At 41.1% G+C, this 18,184-nt stretch overlaps 1 protein-coding gene across 2 annotated transcripts in view; it reads right to left on the bottom strand.

Moving 5' to 3' along the window:
* Nucleotides 1-18,184, bottom strand: part of RALGPS1 (Ral GEF with PH domain and SH3 binding motif 1) — a 417,852-nt gene that overhangs the window by 342,975 nt on the left and 56,693 nt on the right. For both annotated transcript variants that reach the window (XM_084649908.1, XM_084649907.1), the window contains exons 6-7: nucleotides 16,122-16,229; nucleotides 12,371-12,421 (exon numbers count right to left, since the gene is read on the bottom strand). In XM_084649908.1, the coding sequence (XP_084506034.1) occupies nucleotides 12,371-12,421; nucleotides 16,122-16,229 (159 nt within the window). The remainder of the gene's footprint in view (nucleotides 1-12,370; nucleotides 12,422-16,121; nucleotides 16,230-18,184) is intronic.

Genomic DNA, 18,184 nt, shown 5'->3' with positions numbered 1-18,184 from the left:
AGTTTTAAGCATCCTAAAGAACATAATATAGAATTCTGTAGCATAGATATAATTTTATAGGCAAATGATCTATTTGCGGTAGCACTATTATGTGTTAGGCATTTTAGCAAATACTTAAGGACAGTCCCCAATCTGAGGTAGTCAGGGCAAAAGGAACAAAAACAGTCAGCTTATATACAAGTAATACCATAATCAATATAATTCACTATAGGCAGCAGGTTAGAAATGGGTCTTTAAAACAGACTAACAAGTAGGGGCCTGGTGGATGAGATCAGGGAAGTCACACCATACATAGGGGACTGCATGCAAGAAGCCATGGAGGAGACTGTGCAAAAATATGACAAATGGGCACACTAGGCTGGGAACGTCGGAAGAGCAGAGAGGACAAGGTGACAACACACAGCTTGACAAAGAGAGTAAATCAGGAATGGACAGTTATGTAGAGCTTTGGCAATAGTAACAAGAAGTTTACCTTGATATCAGATGGGAAGCAAATGGAGAGATTAAAAAAAGGGACTTACATGATCAAAACAGCACCCAAGGAAGTGGCAGCAATAGTATGGACTGACAGGGAATGATGTATTATTTGGGAATGCAGAGAGGAGAATGTTGCAGTAATCAAGGTGGAACAATGCTGAAGTTCTGAACAAGAGTTAAGGCTGTGGTGGTGGAGAGAAGATCTTGGATGTGTTGAGGAAGAAGCAGATGGACTGGAATGGGTTAGATGTATAGGGCAGGGGAGGAGGTTTGGGAAGAGGAAGAGTTCAGTTTCGGCCATGTTCAATTTAAGATGACAAGATATTCAAGAGGAGATATCAGAGAGACAGAAAGGGAGGTGGGACAGGATGGAAGAAAACTACCTGGTGGCGGAGAGATAGCTTTGTGAGTCATCAGCACGGAAATCACAGCTGAAGCCATTTGAGCTGATGAGATCACCAAGAGATGAAGTGTAAAGTGAAAACAGTAAAAGGCCAAGGACACAGCCCTAGGAAATCTCAACAAGAGGGGGAGTGGGGAGGAAGTGGCTCCACGGAAGGAGATGCTGAAGAAGTCCAGAGGTAGGAAGAAATCCAGCAGAGGACAGTATCCGGAAAGCCCAGAAAGGATAAGATTTCAAGAAGGATCAAAAGCAGCAGAGAGGTGAAGGAAGAAACTATAGATAGGTTTGGAAAGATTAGATTTTTACTGGTAAACGTCAGTAAACACTGATTTCATCGTATACACACACACACACAAATATATTTCCATCAATAATATTTTAAATTTACAGATAGGCAAAGTAAGAAAAACAATGCTTGAGAGCTTATCAGAGTGTCATTAAATAACTGATCCCCCCCCCAAGATTTCCTTCAGTTGTGAATTTAAATAAAAATGCTTAAAATAAACTGATATTATCCATCCAAATTATAAAAAATAAAAATGGAATTCTGCCAAGCCTACGTATAGAGTAGAGGCCCTGAAATTTGGCCAGGAGGGGGTCATTAGAAACCAAAAAGAGCAATTTCAGTAGAGTAAAAATTCCAGATCCCAGACTGGAAGGGATCCAAAACAGAGTTGCAGGAGAGGAAATCAATGCATTGATTACAGAATGCACATTCAACTATTTTGTAGATGAGGGGAAGTATAGAAATATAATAGTAGATAGAAAGGCATCGGGAGTCAAGGGATGGTTTGTTAAGAATAGGGGAGACCAGAGGTCAATGACAGCTGGATAAGAAAGGTGAGGGAGAGTGTGAGTGCTATAAACTGCCTGATCAGACACTATGAATATCTTTCATCATCAACTAATGACATAGGCCAGGAGTGCTCCTGGATCCTCAGCTGCTTCCGAATATTCCATCAGCAGCAGTGGCAGAGAGTGATTCTCTCCTACACCCTGCAATCGATGCAGGGGCAGGTGGTTGTAACCTTTCCTTTCAGTTGCAAACTTCCTCAGTCACCCATACCTTTGCTATCTCCAGAACAGATTACTACGTGGAATATACCAGAAAAACATTGGGAAAGCCCAGATATCTGACTGTTTGGCTACTTTGAATTTTGCATGCAAAAGCACATTATATCTATGCTCGCTCCAGAGATTGTGTTTGTTCCAATTCATCTCTGCAAACAATTAATTGTGCTACCTTTGCTATAGAAAGACCTCGATGATGTGTCCTGCTTACTTAAGAGATCATTTCTCTTCACACGCTGAATCCTAGCAGTTGAGATCAGGCATCACTTGAAGCAGGGTCTTCTCAAGGGAAGGCTCATGACTTTGCAATATGTTTCCTCTCTTGATCTGACAGAGATCAAGTTTGTTGATCTTCAGGGCATAATGTGAGGCTCTAAGAAGGCTAATTGTACAGGGAGACTTTACAATTTTGGTTGGTAGGGGTCATTTGGAGAGGGTTGTTTTTTTTTCAATATTGTATTCATAAACATGCTTAGAGAGACTGATCATTGTATTACATAAACTGTTAAAATAGAGGGTAGATTCTCAATGAGAATTTTATTTTGGTTCTACACAGCTCATCCCATACACTTTAAATCATGACCTGCAGACCTCCAGCTATTCTAGTTCTCTTCTCTCTAGTGCAACTCTGCAATATCTGAAGAACTTCTGCTGTTGCACATTAATACTGACACACAGCAGTTTGTTTTTCCAACTGTGAGTGTCTTAAGCAGATACTGCAAATTATATCAAAACTGTGGTATGGTTTGGTGATATGCATGAAAGTAGACTGTGCTAAGACTACTCATCTGGTTCACCAATACAGAATTTGTATCAAAGACTTCAGAGCTGGAATACTAGCTCTGAAATAGCATAAAAAAATAGCATGGTCTACCACTAGTAAACAAAATGGACAATCACATCTGTTATTGAAACTTTATTATGTAAGTGGCTGAATTAACATTTGAAAAATGAGCTATTGCACATACACAATAATGTGGCCCACTCCTCCTCAGGAACATAAACTGAAGAGGCAAACACACAATGATCCTATTTCCCACAACAAAAACTAAACTAACCTAAAGTCTGATATCTTTTTTTTTCCCCAAGATTAAGAAGTTTAAATTTACTGTGAAGGGAACCAGAAGGGAACACTTTTTGGTTCAATCCTCAAGTAAAATAAAACTAGATGACTGGTTTTATATCTGCTTGATTAATTATGTAGTGACTTGAATTGGAGCCACTGTAACAGTGAGCTTCATTTTTGGTTTTTAAATCATTTTCAGGACAGAAATACATGGAAAAGTTGTACAATATTACACCTCCTAGCACAATAAATTTTAATTCTGATAAGAAACCAGCCTTGAAAATTCACAATTGATCACTACTGGCCTCAGGCAACTCATGTTGGATATTAGGAAAAACTTTTTCACTAAGAGGGTGGTGAAACACTGGAATGCGTTACCTAGGGAGGTGGTAGAATCTCCTTCCTTAGAGGTTTTTAAGGTCAGGCTTGACAAAGCCCTGGCTGGGATGATTTAACTGGGAATTGGTCCTGCTTTGAGCAGGGGGTTGGACTAGATGACCTTCTGGGGTCCCTTCCAACCCTGATATTCTATGATTCTATGTGTGTAGTACTGTTAGTGACAGCAGTAAGTTATATTTTCATGTAAGATATCAAACTTCCTTAGCTAGTGGAGGCTGCAAATAGAAGTAACAATATCCTTTCCTAGGGTCAAAAATGCCATCACATTATTAGTTTAATTTCAGTGGTCAACCATCCAACAGAACAGCAATGGTTAAAGGAGACATTCACCCTTCAGGCAAAAGGCAAAGCACATAGTGGCAAGAAGAAGGGAAAACAACAAGGAATAAGACACAAGGATGATTAAAAATGTTGTATAATTAAAAAGCACCTAAAATGGTTACTTTGCAGATCAATAAGTGGAAAACTTGCTTTTTAAAATAATGTTATACTCTATTTTAAAAGAAAGTCCTTTGATTTCTGGAACCAAAGGCATACAGCAATTTTTTATAGCACACTTATCTCTGCCCTCTGGAATGCTTGTAATAGAGCTGGTTGGAAATGTTTCCATCAAAAAATGCTGATTCTGCAAAATCAAATTGTCCCACAGGAACCTGTCTGGTTTCCTGTCATCTTGCCAGCTCTGCCTCAGCAGTTCACCTGGCAGGTTGCCACACAGACAGGACTCCTGGGGGTTGCTCAGCAAACTGTCTGGTAGGCTGGAGTGTAGCTGGACTCCCAGGCTCCCGGCTGCTCAGCAGCCTGATGGGCTCAGAGCCAGGGCTCTGAGGGCTTCCAGGCTCTTGGGGAATCTGGGAGCCCAGGGAGCATATTTCATTTCAGAAACACCAAAATGTTCCTACTACAGTATTTCTAAAAAGAAACAGTGTAATTTCCTTCTGCAAAAATAATTAAGGTTTGGGGTTTTATTCCGATTCAGGATGAAAAATATTTCCAACTATTAAATGATAAAATTAGTTGCTTGTTATAAACATCAGGCAACAGGGCAGCCATAGTGTGATGTTTGCAAATTTCCATTTTCCTTGCACCCTGCCAAACCATATACTAAATCACCTACATGGCTTTCTAGAAGTTCTGTGTTTTCATTATTTTGCTTTCTAAAATAGGACAGAATCTAACAATTTTTTAAAAAGTAATGTTAAATGAATTTTCATTTTCTACTGTCTGTCACAGTCACATACTCAAAAAACTCGGTCCGTGTTTGTGAATTAGGCCCAGCTGAGACATAAGCAACAAAACAGAACATTTCAATAATTCTCACTCAATTAAGGAAATATCCAAATAATACTACTTAAATACAATGTATTAGCCACTTTTAACAGGCTAAGCAAATACTCCATAATGTGCTACAGAATAACCACTATGAAATGGGAAAGAAATTTGTCAGTTAGAGACTTAAAGGTGTGTATGTGTAGGATGAAGGAGTGAGTATAATCTTCTTGAATTCAGATAAATTCAAACAGCTTAAAAAGCTTAGGTGGATCAATTCATTAGGAACACTAAAAAAAAAAAAAAAAAAAGAACCAGGCCCAATAGTTTACAGATACTACATCACTGTATAAGCAGCAGCAGTGTGCAAGCTCTGCAATGCAAAACAAAGCCCAGTACTCTTTCCCTATACTGTACCCAAGAACACTTTACATGAAAGTAATTGATCTAAAAAGATTTACCGACTCATCAGCAAAAAAAATCTCTTAAAATTTTATTTCCTTTACTTTCCTGCAATTCTCCCATAAAAAATGGTTATCTATTTTACAGGAAGTGTGGTTCTTTGAGATGATGTCATCATTGTGGAGCCACTAAACATGTGCTTGCAGCTCATGGTGATAACAGACTTTACTGAATAGCAGTGTCTCTTGGGACCACACACACCCCATGTCCCTGTATGAGCACATAAATGGTGGAGCATCCACAGTCCTTCCTCAGTTCCCTCACAATTCAAAACCTGCAAGGTCCTGAGCACTCAAAGCAGGGGCAGATTGTGGGATTCACACTAACTACAATATCTCAAAGAACTAGTTACTGTAGACAGGAATCCCACTCCCACCCCCAGCCCTCCCGTCCCTGGAACAGGAGTTGTAATTTAGGCCAGTAATAGGGCTTTCACCATCTTATCCTTCAACTGGCCCCTTTTCCACAATTAGTCCTCCATCTTGGAAGAATCAGCAAGCTGGCCTTTGCTTGATGGTGTCTCCATGCTGTGAAGAAGGAAGCAGGATAGATGTTGGTTCCCTTCCCAAAGCTCATCCCATTCACCTGGGAGAGAGAGGAGAGTTGCCCTGCCCACCCTGCAAGGTTCCTGATCCCAGGTTGTCTTCACAAACACTACAGTACTTATTCCCAGGACTGCTTCCTTTCTTGCAATATCTCTTATTTCCTAGGTCCTTTGGACATCTCAGAATCCCAAAATCTTAAAGGACTATGGCCGCATTGCATGGGTGGCCTGACCCTAGACTCCAGTAGCCTTAAAGGCACAGACTACCTTGTCACAGAGAGGTAGAGAGAGATTGTTTTCCCCTTTCTGAAAAAAACTATGGTTCTGTTAACAGGACTGGCCCCAACTCCACTTAAAATGGATATCTAGTGGAAATGGCTCCTAGACTCCTATGAACTCATAGCTGAGTAACTAGGTGAGGGCTTTTGGGAAGGGTTCTGGATACCTTATGTCAGATCCAGGGTTCCATAACCTGAAGTCAGCAGTTGCCACGCGACGTGTGTTAAGGGTGAAGAGCCAACATAATCCAGATGCTGATCATATCACTGGCTCTTTCTTTCCCTTCTTTTTCCCAATTTTAGGTTTTCCCAACTGGGGATTATGGCCAAGAAGTCCCTAGGTGAGTATCAGCTGACACATCATGTGTCATATCCTCAGCGCTCATCAGTCAGTGATGCTATTGATGCAAACATTTGTGCTGTGGAGCTGGTGAAGGGCCACTGTGGAGTGAAGAGTGACAACAAATCAGCATTTTGTCTCTTGCCAGTGTATCCAAAAGGTTTTGAATTGTGAGGGTTCACCTTTGAAGGGGATTATTATGGGATGGCCATGCCCAAGGGGTTTACTTTTCTGTGTTGTCTTGGAGAAATTTAAAATAATTCCTGGGTCAGGTAATGAAAAGGGAAACGAGACTGGCTGCAGTGGCTCACAATTTGGATGATTTCTTGTACACAGTAGTGTAGGGATTTGGGCACTACTACTGACTTCTCAATTTCTTTCAGGCTGTGACACAGACTGAGTATTTTGCTCGACCCTGAAAAAGCAGAGGCACCAGACACGACTCTGACCTATCTGGGCACTGAATTTGACACTGTGGTGGGTGAGTTGTGCTTACCAATGGATAAAGTAATGTGCCTGAAGGAAGGAGTTACTGATGGGGGTAATAGCTACAGAGAAGGTGACCTTGTGGCAACTTCAGAAACTTTTAGGCCTTTGGGCATTGTGTGCAGGGTTATGGCACTCAGATGAGCCTTCTGTTGATGGCTCTATAATGCTTTAGCTGGAATCATGCTCTCACACTGTGTCTGCATTACAGAAGAAATTAGGAAGGAACAAGACTTGAGTACCTTTTTGGAAAAATTTAATGGCATTTCACTATGGGGCTCAGATTGGCTCCTTTGCACTGAGATCCTTTTGCATTCAGATGCATCTTATTACCTATTTATTCTGTAACTACATTACTGCCTCAGGACTAAACAAAATGCAGCTCCATTGTGCGAGGCACTGTACAAATACAATAATAAACGTGTATTTAGCCCAGGGGTGGGCAAACTACGGCCCGCAAGCCAGATTCGGCCTGTCAGGGCTTTCGATCCAACCCGCAGGATTGCCAGCCCTGTGGTGCAGGGGGCCTAAGGCAGGCTCCATGCCTGCCCTGGCCCCGCACTGCTCCCGGAAGTGGCTGGCACCACATCTCTGAAGCCCCTGGGGGAGGGAGGGGCAGAGGGCGCCATGCGCTGCCCTTACCTGCCGGCACCGCCCCCCGCAGCTCCCATTGGCCAGGAACAGGGAACCACGGCCAATGGGAGCTTCGGGGGTGGTACTTCCAGGCGAGGGCAGCGCGCAGCAGAGCCACCTGCCCCATCCCACCGCATCCCTGGAGCCACTGCCGGACATGCTGGCCACTTCTGGGACCCTGCCTTAGCCCAGCTACACACCGCTACCACCCCAGAGCCACTTGAGGTAAGCGGTGCTGGGTCAGAGCCCGCACCCCATGTGCACCCCAACTACCTGCCCAGAGCCCCCTCCTGCACCCTGCACCCCTCCTGTACCCCAAACCCCCACCCTAATCCCCCTCCTGAACCCTAACTCCTCACCCTGAGCCCCTTCCTGCACATCACCCCCCCCACACACACACACTCCAACCTCCTGCCCCAGCCATACATTCATGGCCCTGCATACAATTTCCCCACCCAGATGTATCCCTCGGATCAAAAATTTTGCCCACCCCAATTTAGCCCTAAAGATCTTACAATCTAAATACAAAAAAATAAAAAGAATAGGAAAATGTGGTATAATGCATAAGCACACTAATCAGTATAATGGCCTGCAAATATCATGTTGGTGCCATGAGTTAGTTTGTTTGTTTAAATACCTTGGATGGAGTTTTATTAGGAGATGATAAATTAAACAGAAGGACAAAGGAATAGGGGGAAGAGAACAAGGAGGAAGAGGAAGGAGGCAGGTAAGAGAGACAGAGGGGAAATGAAGTGACAAGATTGAGTGTATATCTACACTGCAATTAAAGACCAATGGCTGACCCATGTCAGCTGACTCGGGCTCATGGGGCTCAGGCTGTGAGGCTGTAAAATTGCAGTATAGACATTCAGGCTTGGGCTGGAGCATGGGACCCTCCCCCCCTTGCAGGTTGTACTCTGCCTGTTGTAGGACATATGTCTGAACAGATTTGGCTTCCTCATCACCAGCTAGCTTGTCTGGCAGAACAGACTGCAATAATAGACGAGGACTTTACACTCCTGTTCATGTCCCTTTTCTTTGTTTTTCAGTGTCTATTCTCATTGTGTAGCTTTTCTTCTAGCTTCAGGTGCTAGACTAAATCCATGTAAACAGTAGGATCACAGACCACAGCACTGTCCACTGAGCAGCAACACATGTCCATGGAGAACTGATGGGCTTATCTCAGGCTAAAGTGCTACTTTGATGGTTCAGTCAGCAGGGCATTTTGTGGGGCTTCCCAACACCTGGACTAATGAGCTGTTGACACAGAATTCTATCTGAAATGCCCTCCTCATATATCTTGGAGACCATTATTTCCTTTGCATCCATCTTATCCTCCAAATGAAGTGAGACTGAGCAGCCCTGATGCACCTGTTTCCCTCTACTTTGCTGGTGTGATCACTTACTGCCCGCCCCATAGTATTTGAAGTGGTTCTTATGCACTGGTTGTGGTTGACAGGGCCAGGAAGCATGTCAACAACTTTGCTGGTGTGTCTGAAGACTAAACACTGAGGCAGAGGTCATACAACTCTCCTGAATTATTTTACCCAGGAGGTATGCACCTATGGAATGTTGTAACAAGGGTATTGTGAACAGGAGCAAGAAATGTTTGAGAGATATGCATGTTGGATATATCAATTAAGCAGCATCTCCAGGGATAGGTCCTGACAGCAAATGCGTCAAAATCTTTTTTCAGCGTCATAATTATTTGGGATTACGGTCTCAAACCTCCAAGGGAGAAGAAGGTTTGGTGTGAAGCCCTTTTCCTTGTGAATCAAGCAGCAAACACAGCTTTCTTAGGAAAAGGGGCTGGATTTACAGGGAAGTCTGAGCCGTCTTAAGAGGCCTGGCAGTTTTTCAAGCAGTAAGCTGTTCTATTTGCAGGCCAGGATAGGTCTTGAATATAACAAGCTGTAAAAAGAGAATTCACCACTGAACTTCAGTGTGACACTTGTGCTGGTCTCAAATCTCCCTGTTGAGATAATCTGCCTGCACAGTTTTATCTTTAGCTAGATACAGAGCCACCCGGTATATATGAGAGCACATATCACAAAGTGTTCAGGAAAGAAATCTGCCATGTTTTTTGGTTAATACTTTGCTGAGGTATTATCTGTCAACCTGGTCCTAGTCATTTCCTGGTCATTCCAGAGACCATGAACTTCTAGTTCTTAGAAGTGTATGCCCTTGCCCACACTGGAAGCATCTGTGATGCCAGCCAAAGGAGCTTTTGGACTTGAGGACTCCATACATGAGACTCCAGGGATAATCAGCTGAGCTGTTTTAAGGTCTTTGTGGGGCAGGTAACATGTCCAAGCTGTCCATGTTTGGAATGTGACTTTTGTATGAGTCCTCGTATAGACAAGTATGGGGATCTCATCCATGGAGAAGCCCATCATTCTGAGACAGATGTGTTGTCGGATATGGAAGGTAGACAAGGATTGTAGTAGGCTCAGGTATACTGTCTTGGCACCAGAAGAAGTCTGAGGCTAAGAAGACAGAAGCATTCAATCCTCTCTTCAAGGGCTATGCAGAGCAAAGCATGGTGCTAAAAGCTTGATCCACAGAGAAGTAGCGGGTCTGGGAAGGCTGTTCAGTACTCTTCATAGAAAACCCAAAGAGTGAAAGCTCAGGACACAGTGCACTGTTGTAGTGAATGTGGCTCCACAATGAGGCATCTGACATGGTATGCCTCCCCCAAGAGGCAGGTTGAGTTGGGGAAAATAGATTTGCATAAGAGCTTTTATTACACTGCAGACTGATCCACGTCCAACTGGATAGTCCAACTTCAGTTTGCAAAGCCACAATACTCACACACGGAGCTAAGAACAGACTTGATGTATTCCATTCCTGTAGCTTTGGTAGAGGTATCTTTGTTTACTGTAAGAAGCATGTAAGAGTCAGCTCAGACCCAGGGTGTCAGATGGGCTGAGACTCAGGCGGCTAGCCCGGGCCATGCTAGTGCCACAACATCCACATTGCTATTTTTAGCATGCTAGTCTGAGCTGAGCTCTGATTACCCACGCTGTGATCACGCCTCCCAGCTGCAGCGTAGACATACCCCCAGGGACTCTGCCTTCGTATGCTAGCCCATCAATAAGGAGCTACTGAGGTCATGCAATGCAGTCCTTCATTATGATCCTATCATTAAAATGATCTAATACACCAGATAAACTTCTCAGCAACCATCTCAAATGTTAGCTCTCTGGCAGTGTTCAGAAAATGAAGAACAGCTGCTGAAAAAAAAAAAAGGTCTTTCAGAAGAACTGCTAGTATCAGTGCCTGCACAGAGCTCTTCACATATCAGTGCCTGCACAGAGCTCTTCACAATGTATGTTCTCCAAAACTTCATGTAGAAGCTATATTTAACTTTGCCTTAGCAGCTCAAGCTACATTTGGTAGAACCCTGTTACAGGAGATCTTGGGCTGTTGAAAAGTTATTTTATTAGAGACTGATAATATGCAAATATTTCAAAATCACTATCCAACACACCTAATTATCAGGTTACAGAACTAAAGTCTCCCATTCTTATGTATACCTTACCAGTAGCCTCAACAAATCATTAATAAAAATGCATAGGAAAGATTGCAGCATGCAATACAAACAAGTCTGCTAAAGAAATTAAATCAAATTATACTTCGCTGTTTACAGTAACTTTTGTTTTGTTAGTTCTCTCGTATAGGCAGGAAAAAAAAGGAATCTCTTATATACCCATTTTTTTCGGTGTGATGTCACCAGGACAGATTAATGAGATCTGAGTATCAACTTCCTGCATAGTCAGAACGGTGGAAAAAGAGCAGTTCTCTCAAACTGAGGTTGACTCTGTATTACCAAAAAAGCATATGGAACCTCTCTTTTCCCCAGCAAGGGAGACTGGGCTGAGAATGAATTTCAAAAGACCCAGTTAGAGAAACAGTGGCTTCTGCTTCAATGAGGACTTATGAAGAAAAAGCTGGGCCCAACACTGGGCTTGTATACCTCAGAGAAGTTAGACCCTAATCTGTTTGGACAAGAGCTCTGGAGTAACACCTTGTTGATTGAGAAGTCCTTGAAGGCAGAGTCCAATGTGTCTCCAAACTCCCTGTAGCATTTAAATGGAAAAGCTATCAGCTTTACAGGAAAATTCACACACCACACTATCCCTAGAGAATGAAACTCAGAGCATATTATATAAAGCATCTAAGCACTAAATTTATAATATTCTGAGATTGCTCATGTTGGCAGTTGGGACTAATGCTGTACAGCTTCTCAAAACCAACAAAAGAAAGAATTTAGTACTAGATTTTCATATTCTCAATAAAAGCTGATGGGTGCTGAGCACTTCTGAAAATCTGGCTCTTAGTATAATTTTTGTAACTCGCAAAACTTTAAGTATCTCAAACACACAATATACTTCAGAGACACAACATGATTTTTAAAACATACAGAATATAGGTAAAACACTGACTTAATGATTGCTTAAACAGAATAATTTTCACTTTGTTAATTTTCCATACAAATGGTCTTCCTTCATTTTCTAGAAGGAAAGTTTAAAAGAAAAAGAAAGTATATACTTAGGGGAGATAAGCAAGCACTATTTTTATAACTCAGCACATTTCCTGTGGTAGTTTTACAACAGCCTAATGTTCCATATCTAGCCCAAGATGTCTCCAAGAAAAAGGTGCTAGCTGGACCACTCACATGGTTACTTTGCATATCAGCATGAGGATCTTCATGTGTCAGCTTTAACAAAATTGAAGTGTACAGATATAAATGCCTTCTAGTCTCTCTAGTCCACTTTGCTTGTATGTTTATAGTTGAAGAGTCCATTTGTCGTGCAGTGTTTATATATATTTATGGTACCACATTAATCATTTATACCTATAAGAAAGTGTTTTATCCAACTGGTCACTTTTTCCCCAAATACCCCAAACAAATATTAACAGTGAATTTAAGAAAACATACCTCTGGCTGTATAGCTTTAAATACTGGCATGTCCATTAAAGTAATCTGGCTCTGTAACAAAACAGTGTTAAAAATAATTTAGTATGAAAATAAAACAAGTACATATTTACAGCTGCTTTTACTGGGTATGGCTTTTCAGGAGTCTTGGCTTGTGTGCCAACATTTTCTCAATGAGGAGATTCACCTCTTAATTAGGATCTTTTTCAGTTATCTGCTTGTGCTGGGCCAGCAGCAGCAGGGGCAGCCCTCTGAGTATCAGCATGTTACTGCACTGTCATACTTTATCATAGAAAGTTTTGCCTGGAAATGGTTCATTTGCATACTTTAACGATCTTTATCCAAGTCTAATGTAACTGTAAGTGGTTTGTCCATGCAGCCCTGGACTACCAATCTTGTTAGTACTTAAACTTTAGGGTGCCAGTTCTGGCATGTGCATACCTGAGTGACATGACAGCATTACTCAGCTACAGTGTGGTGAAGAAGCCTGTGGACAAACATGGGACTGGCTGCCAATAAACTGAACTACAGGGGCTTCAAAAATCTGGTTTGTGTAGGTGTGTGTGACGTTGCACTCCATAGGTCTTATGGAAATATGCTAATGAATGTGAATATAATATAACTGGAATATTCATGCAAAAGGTCTCCAGTAAAGTATCATTACAAAGCTTATAATCTACTAAGTGTATTCATCCTGTTTGTACATATGTATCATTCTTGTATCTAAAACTAGACATATGAAGTATAACTCTGAAATCCTATTGTAATTATGCAAAGTGTGGGCCATTAATGGTGGTTTAGAATCTTGATGGCTCTCACTGACTAGAACAATAGGTTGTAAATGGCTCTGTTTACTTGCTAGCCTTCCTATGAGTCAGGCCGGAAGAATGGAGGCTTGGGATCTCACAGGACATGTGACCAGGTCACCTGTTACTGGAATCCACATTAAACCTGGTGCTTTTCCATTTGGAAGGAGGGGTGGGGACCCAGAGAGAAAAGATTCCTGCCTTGTGCCAACGCTATAAAAGGGGGTGGAACAGAACAAAGGAGGCTGCCAATCATGAGAAATCCGAGTTACCACCTGAGCTGGAACTAACAGGACTGTACCGGGGAAAGGATTGAGCCCAGACTAGGAAGGAGCCTAGTCTGTGAAAGAAGCTTACTGGAACATCTCCAAGGGTGAGATTTTATCTGTAATCAGTTTCTTAATGTATTAGGCTTAGACTTGCGTGTTTTGTTGTATTTTGCTTGGTAACTTACTTTGTTTTGTCTGTTATTACTTGGAACCACTTAAATCCTACTTTTTATACTTAATAAAATCACTTATTAATTAACCCAAAGTGATTAATAACTGGGGGAGCAAACAGCTGTGCATATCTCTATCAGTGTTATAGAGGGTGGACAATTTATAAGTTTACCCTGTATAAGCTTTATACAGAGTAAAACGGATTTATTTGGGGTTTGGATCCCATTGGAAGCTGGGTGTCTGGGTGCTGAAGACAGGAGTACTTGCTGAGCTGTTTTCAGTTAAGTCTGCAGCTTTGGGGGCGTGGTTCAGACCCTGGGTCTGTGTTGCAGCAAGCTATCATGTCTGGCTCAACAAGACATGGTTCCAGAGTCCCAAGCTGGCAGGGAAAATGGGCTCAGAGATAGTTTCAGCACATCAGGGGCTCAGTCCCAGAGATCCCCTTGGGACTGTCACATCACAGAGCACAACCATATGTTTTACAAGTAAAGTACCATATCTAGTGTAAATCACTGTCTCTTTCCTGCCATGTTTCACATAATCCCTTGTTCAAGAAAAAATGTGAAGATATGACAGTAAAATTCAACAAGAGTTGGGCAAAACTGCCAGTTTTTTCTTTATGGGATTTCAGTACCCAAGCTAGATAATGTTGGCAAGAATATACCAGTGTGACATTTCCTCCCAAACTTTTTATTTTTACATTATTAAAAAAAAACCACAACACTCAACTTTAGGGAGTGACCTTGGACTGGTTATCCCCAATTTCCCTGGGAATCTAGTTGTAACATACCAATTCCAGTCTCCACTGACTACTTATTCTGCCATGGACCTATTCCCTTCAGTACTGCCAATAATTAGACCAAGCCCATTAGGGGGTATAAATTTAGCTTTACAAGACTTCCTGTGAAAAGTTCCTCAGTTGAATTAATATTCACTCAATCTATTTGAGATTCTCAGTGAAGGGAATGTTACATGATTTAAGTCAATGTAGTGGGAAACATAAAATATAATTTGTTAGTAATTATCAATTAATTCCTAGTAAAATTAAATTAAACTAGGTCCCCCTAGGAACCGGAACCAGATGACATACCTAGCTGCCCCAAATATAGGAGATCAGTAATGAAATATCACTAGGGCATTAAAGAGAGCCTTTAATGTGCCTTGGCGAAGAGGGGTTTTTCTGTTGGATTTGTTTTTAAATACTGGGCATGAGAACTCTTATAACTGAAATAAATCAAAGCATTATATGATTTTCCTTAGGCTACACTACAAGTGCTACAAAGGCAAATATTACTTGAGCTGCTGAAATTTTTGTTCATGGCTACTGACCCCCCCCCCCCCCCCGCCATCTACTAATGGACCAATACCATTGTTAGATTCCTTTTGTTCCTAATATCTTAAATTCCATCTTCTTTTCCTTATTCTACTGGCCATTGATCTCTTTGTGTCCTTTCGTTTCCTTTATCAATTTTCTACAGTTCCATGATTCTAATCTGTATACATTATTTTCAACCTGTTTTGAACTTTTATTATATTAACTGTGGAGGCCAATCCTGTGGGCGGTGCTCAGTTAAATTTGGGAAAATGGAAGTTAAAGCATCAAGTGATTTTATAACTGAACTAATGTAGCTCTGTTAAGTGAGAGTTTTTAATTTTAATGTATTATCATAATGACCTGTAGTCCACATCCAAAGAACTGCAAGTTGGTGCAGGATGAGGCACTGTCAGTCAAGACTTGTTCCAAGATGACAGATCCACAAAAGTGATGACAACATTTGTTACAATGGTATGGAAGTCTTGTTTGTGGCCATCGTGTTTTGTAAGCATTGCGGGAGCTTAAACCTGACACCACATTTTATGTCCAACTATACTGTTCGAGTGCCTGGTTCATTTGTACACTCTTTCAGCCACCTTCAGTACCCCGTGATCACTTCTTCTTGCTCTGTAGCATGTTACACATGTAGTAGTTTAAAACAGAAACCAAATAATATGAGAGCAAAGAGCTATACCTGGCATGGAAGCTTTGCTTTGAATCTGGTACTGAAAATTGGTGATGGTGGTATGAAAACTGACTCCCTCAACTTTCAAGAACTAACTGTTTCTCTATAACCATGAAAAAAACAATGCTAGAGATTTAGGTTAAAAAATAAAACAGGGAGTAGGGCTGTGTCTGCATCAGCAAGCTTCCAAAGAGCTGTGGATATTTATCAGTAGTTTTAAAACCCACTTGAAAACATCTAATATTTTGGAAAAAATCCAAAACAGATTTGTAATTAGTTTCAACAGAAAACCAAAGATGTTGAATCAGTTCAATACTGAATGCTTCATGTTGAGGCATATATCTCAAAATTTATATGATCAGAAACTTATCTTTGAGATTGCTGAAAGACTTGTTTAAAGACTTGTCTAAAAGGTGTTATTTTGAAGGAAAAGAATAAAAAATGTGATGCTATTTTTATATTGTTAGCTCTGAATATTATAAGCATAATGCAAACATTTTTTACTTACTGCAAACTCCTCAGGAGTTACTTTCAATACGTCAAATACAACCGCATCATAGCTTTTATTGGCATAGTCTGAACTCCTTCCTTCCAGAGAGTCAGAGCTGCTACTATCCTACAGAAAGTGAAAAATTAAGTCTTATGTGCAAAGTGATGGATTTCATGTCAGACAAACAAAAAATAAAGTTTAAGTCTGATATCACATTCATGCATAAGAATAAAAGTTTCTACTAAAAACTGAACAACATATAAAGAAAGAACTTTCATGCAGTGCATTGCAAATCTTTTCTGAAAATAGATGTGGCTCATGAATGATAGTATTTACTATACCACAGACAAATTATATAGCTATCTAATCAGAACAGGCTTTTCATTCAAAATCTAAAAAATACCAGGATGTTTTTTCCAGTAAAATTTTAGTTGTATCAAGTCTTAGAAGTTTCCGTCTCTAACAAGGCTATTTTAAAAGTTTAGATTAGAAAGAAAACAGTCAGATAAAAGGAAACTGGCTGGTATTACCCAATCTCAAATGGAACAGTTTTGGCTCTTCTCTCCTGTTCTGTCCACACAGCAGGTCATATCCAAATCTTGCTGCTTTCTTTCCACATAACTTACTGAAAATCTCAAACCCGTCCAGTTCTGAGACAGCTAAATGCAACTCTAATGCTTGCTCATGTTCTGATCATCTCCTGTTTTCATTACTGCAATCTCATTTCCTCAGTATTGTGCAATTCCTACTCTACCCCCATCCAGTCCATCCAAAAATGCGGTCACAAAAATCGTATTCCTTGCCCTGTTTGACCATAGTAGCCCCTCTCTGAATACCTACATTGGCTCTGTGTCAGGGATAAGGCCCTGCACCTGCTCAGTCTTCTGACAGCCTAGTGAGCATAGCTGGGCTGCATCAGCCAGACCAGTGACTCTCAACCTGTCCAGACTACAGTACCCCTTTCAGGAGTCTAATTTGTCTTGTGTACCCCCGAGTTTCACCTCACTTAAAAACTACTTGCTTACAAAAATCAGGCATAAAAATACAAAAAAAAGTGTCTCAGCACGCTATAAGAATGGCCATACTGGGTCAAACCAATGGTCGATCCAGCCCTGTATCCTGTCTTCCAACAGTGGCCAATGCCAGGTGCTTCAGAGAGAATGAACGGATCAAGCAATCCGTCTCCTGTCACCCATTCCCAGCTGCTGGCAAACAGAAGACACTTCAGAGCATGGTTTTGTATCCCTGCCCAGCCTGGCTAATAGCCATTGACAGATGTATCCTCCATGAACTTATCTAATTCTTTTTTGAACCCTGTTATAGTCTTTGCCTTCACAACATCCTCTGGCAAGGCGTTCGACAGGTTGACTGGGCACTGTGTGAAGAAATACTTTCTTTTGTTTGTTTTAAATCTGCTGCCTATTAATTTCATTTGGTGACCCCTAGTTCTTGTGTTATGAGGAGTAAATAACACTTCCTTATTTACTTTCTCCACACTAGTCATGATTTTATAGACCTCTATCATATACCCCACCACTTAGTCTCTTTTCCAAGCTGAAAAGTTAGTCTTATTAATCTCTCCTCATATGGAAGCTGTTCCATACCCCTAATCATTTTTGTTGCCCTCTTCTCTACCTTTTCCAATTCCAGTATATCTTTTTGGAGATGGAGTGTCATATCTGCATGCAGTATTCAAGATGTGAGCATGCCATGGATTTATATAGAGGCAATATGATATTTTCTATCTTATTATCTATCCCTTTCCTAATGATTCCCAACATTCTGTCGCTTTTCTGACTGCCGCTGCACATCGAGTGGACGTTTTCTGAGAACTATCCACTGAAAAATTGCTTACTTTCTTATTTTTATCATATAATTATAAATATTGTACTTACATTTCAATGTAGAGTATATAGAGCAGTATAAACAAGTCACTGTCAGTATTAAATTTTAGTTTGTACTGACTTCACTAGTGCTTTTTAGGTAGCTTGTTGTAAAACTAGTCAAATATCTAGGTGAGCTGATATACCCCAGGAAGACCTCTGCATACCCTCATGGGGTACACGCACCCCTGGTTGAGA

The sequence above is a fragment of the Lepidochelys olivacea genome, assembly GCF_965140295.1.
Source record: "Lepidochelys olivacea isolate rLepOli2 genome assembly, chromosome: 16".
Taxonomy (NCBI): Eukaryota; Metazoa; Chordata; order Testudines; family Cheloniidae; genus Lepidochelys; species Lepidochelys olivacea.
The sequence above is the reverse complement of the archived record's forward strand: the minus strand, read 5'-3'. Positions and strand labels throughout refer to the sequence as shown.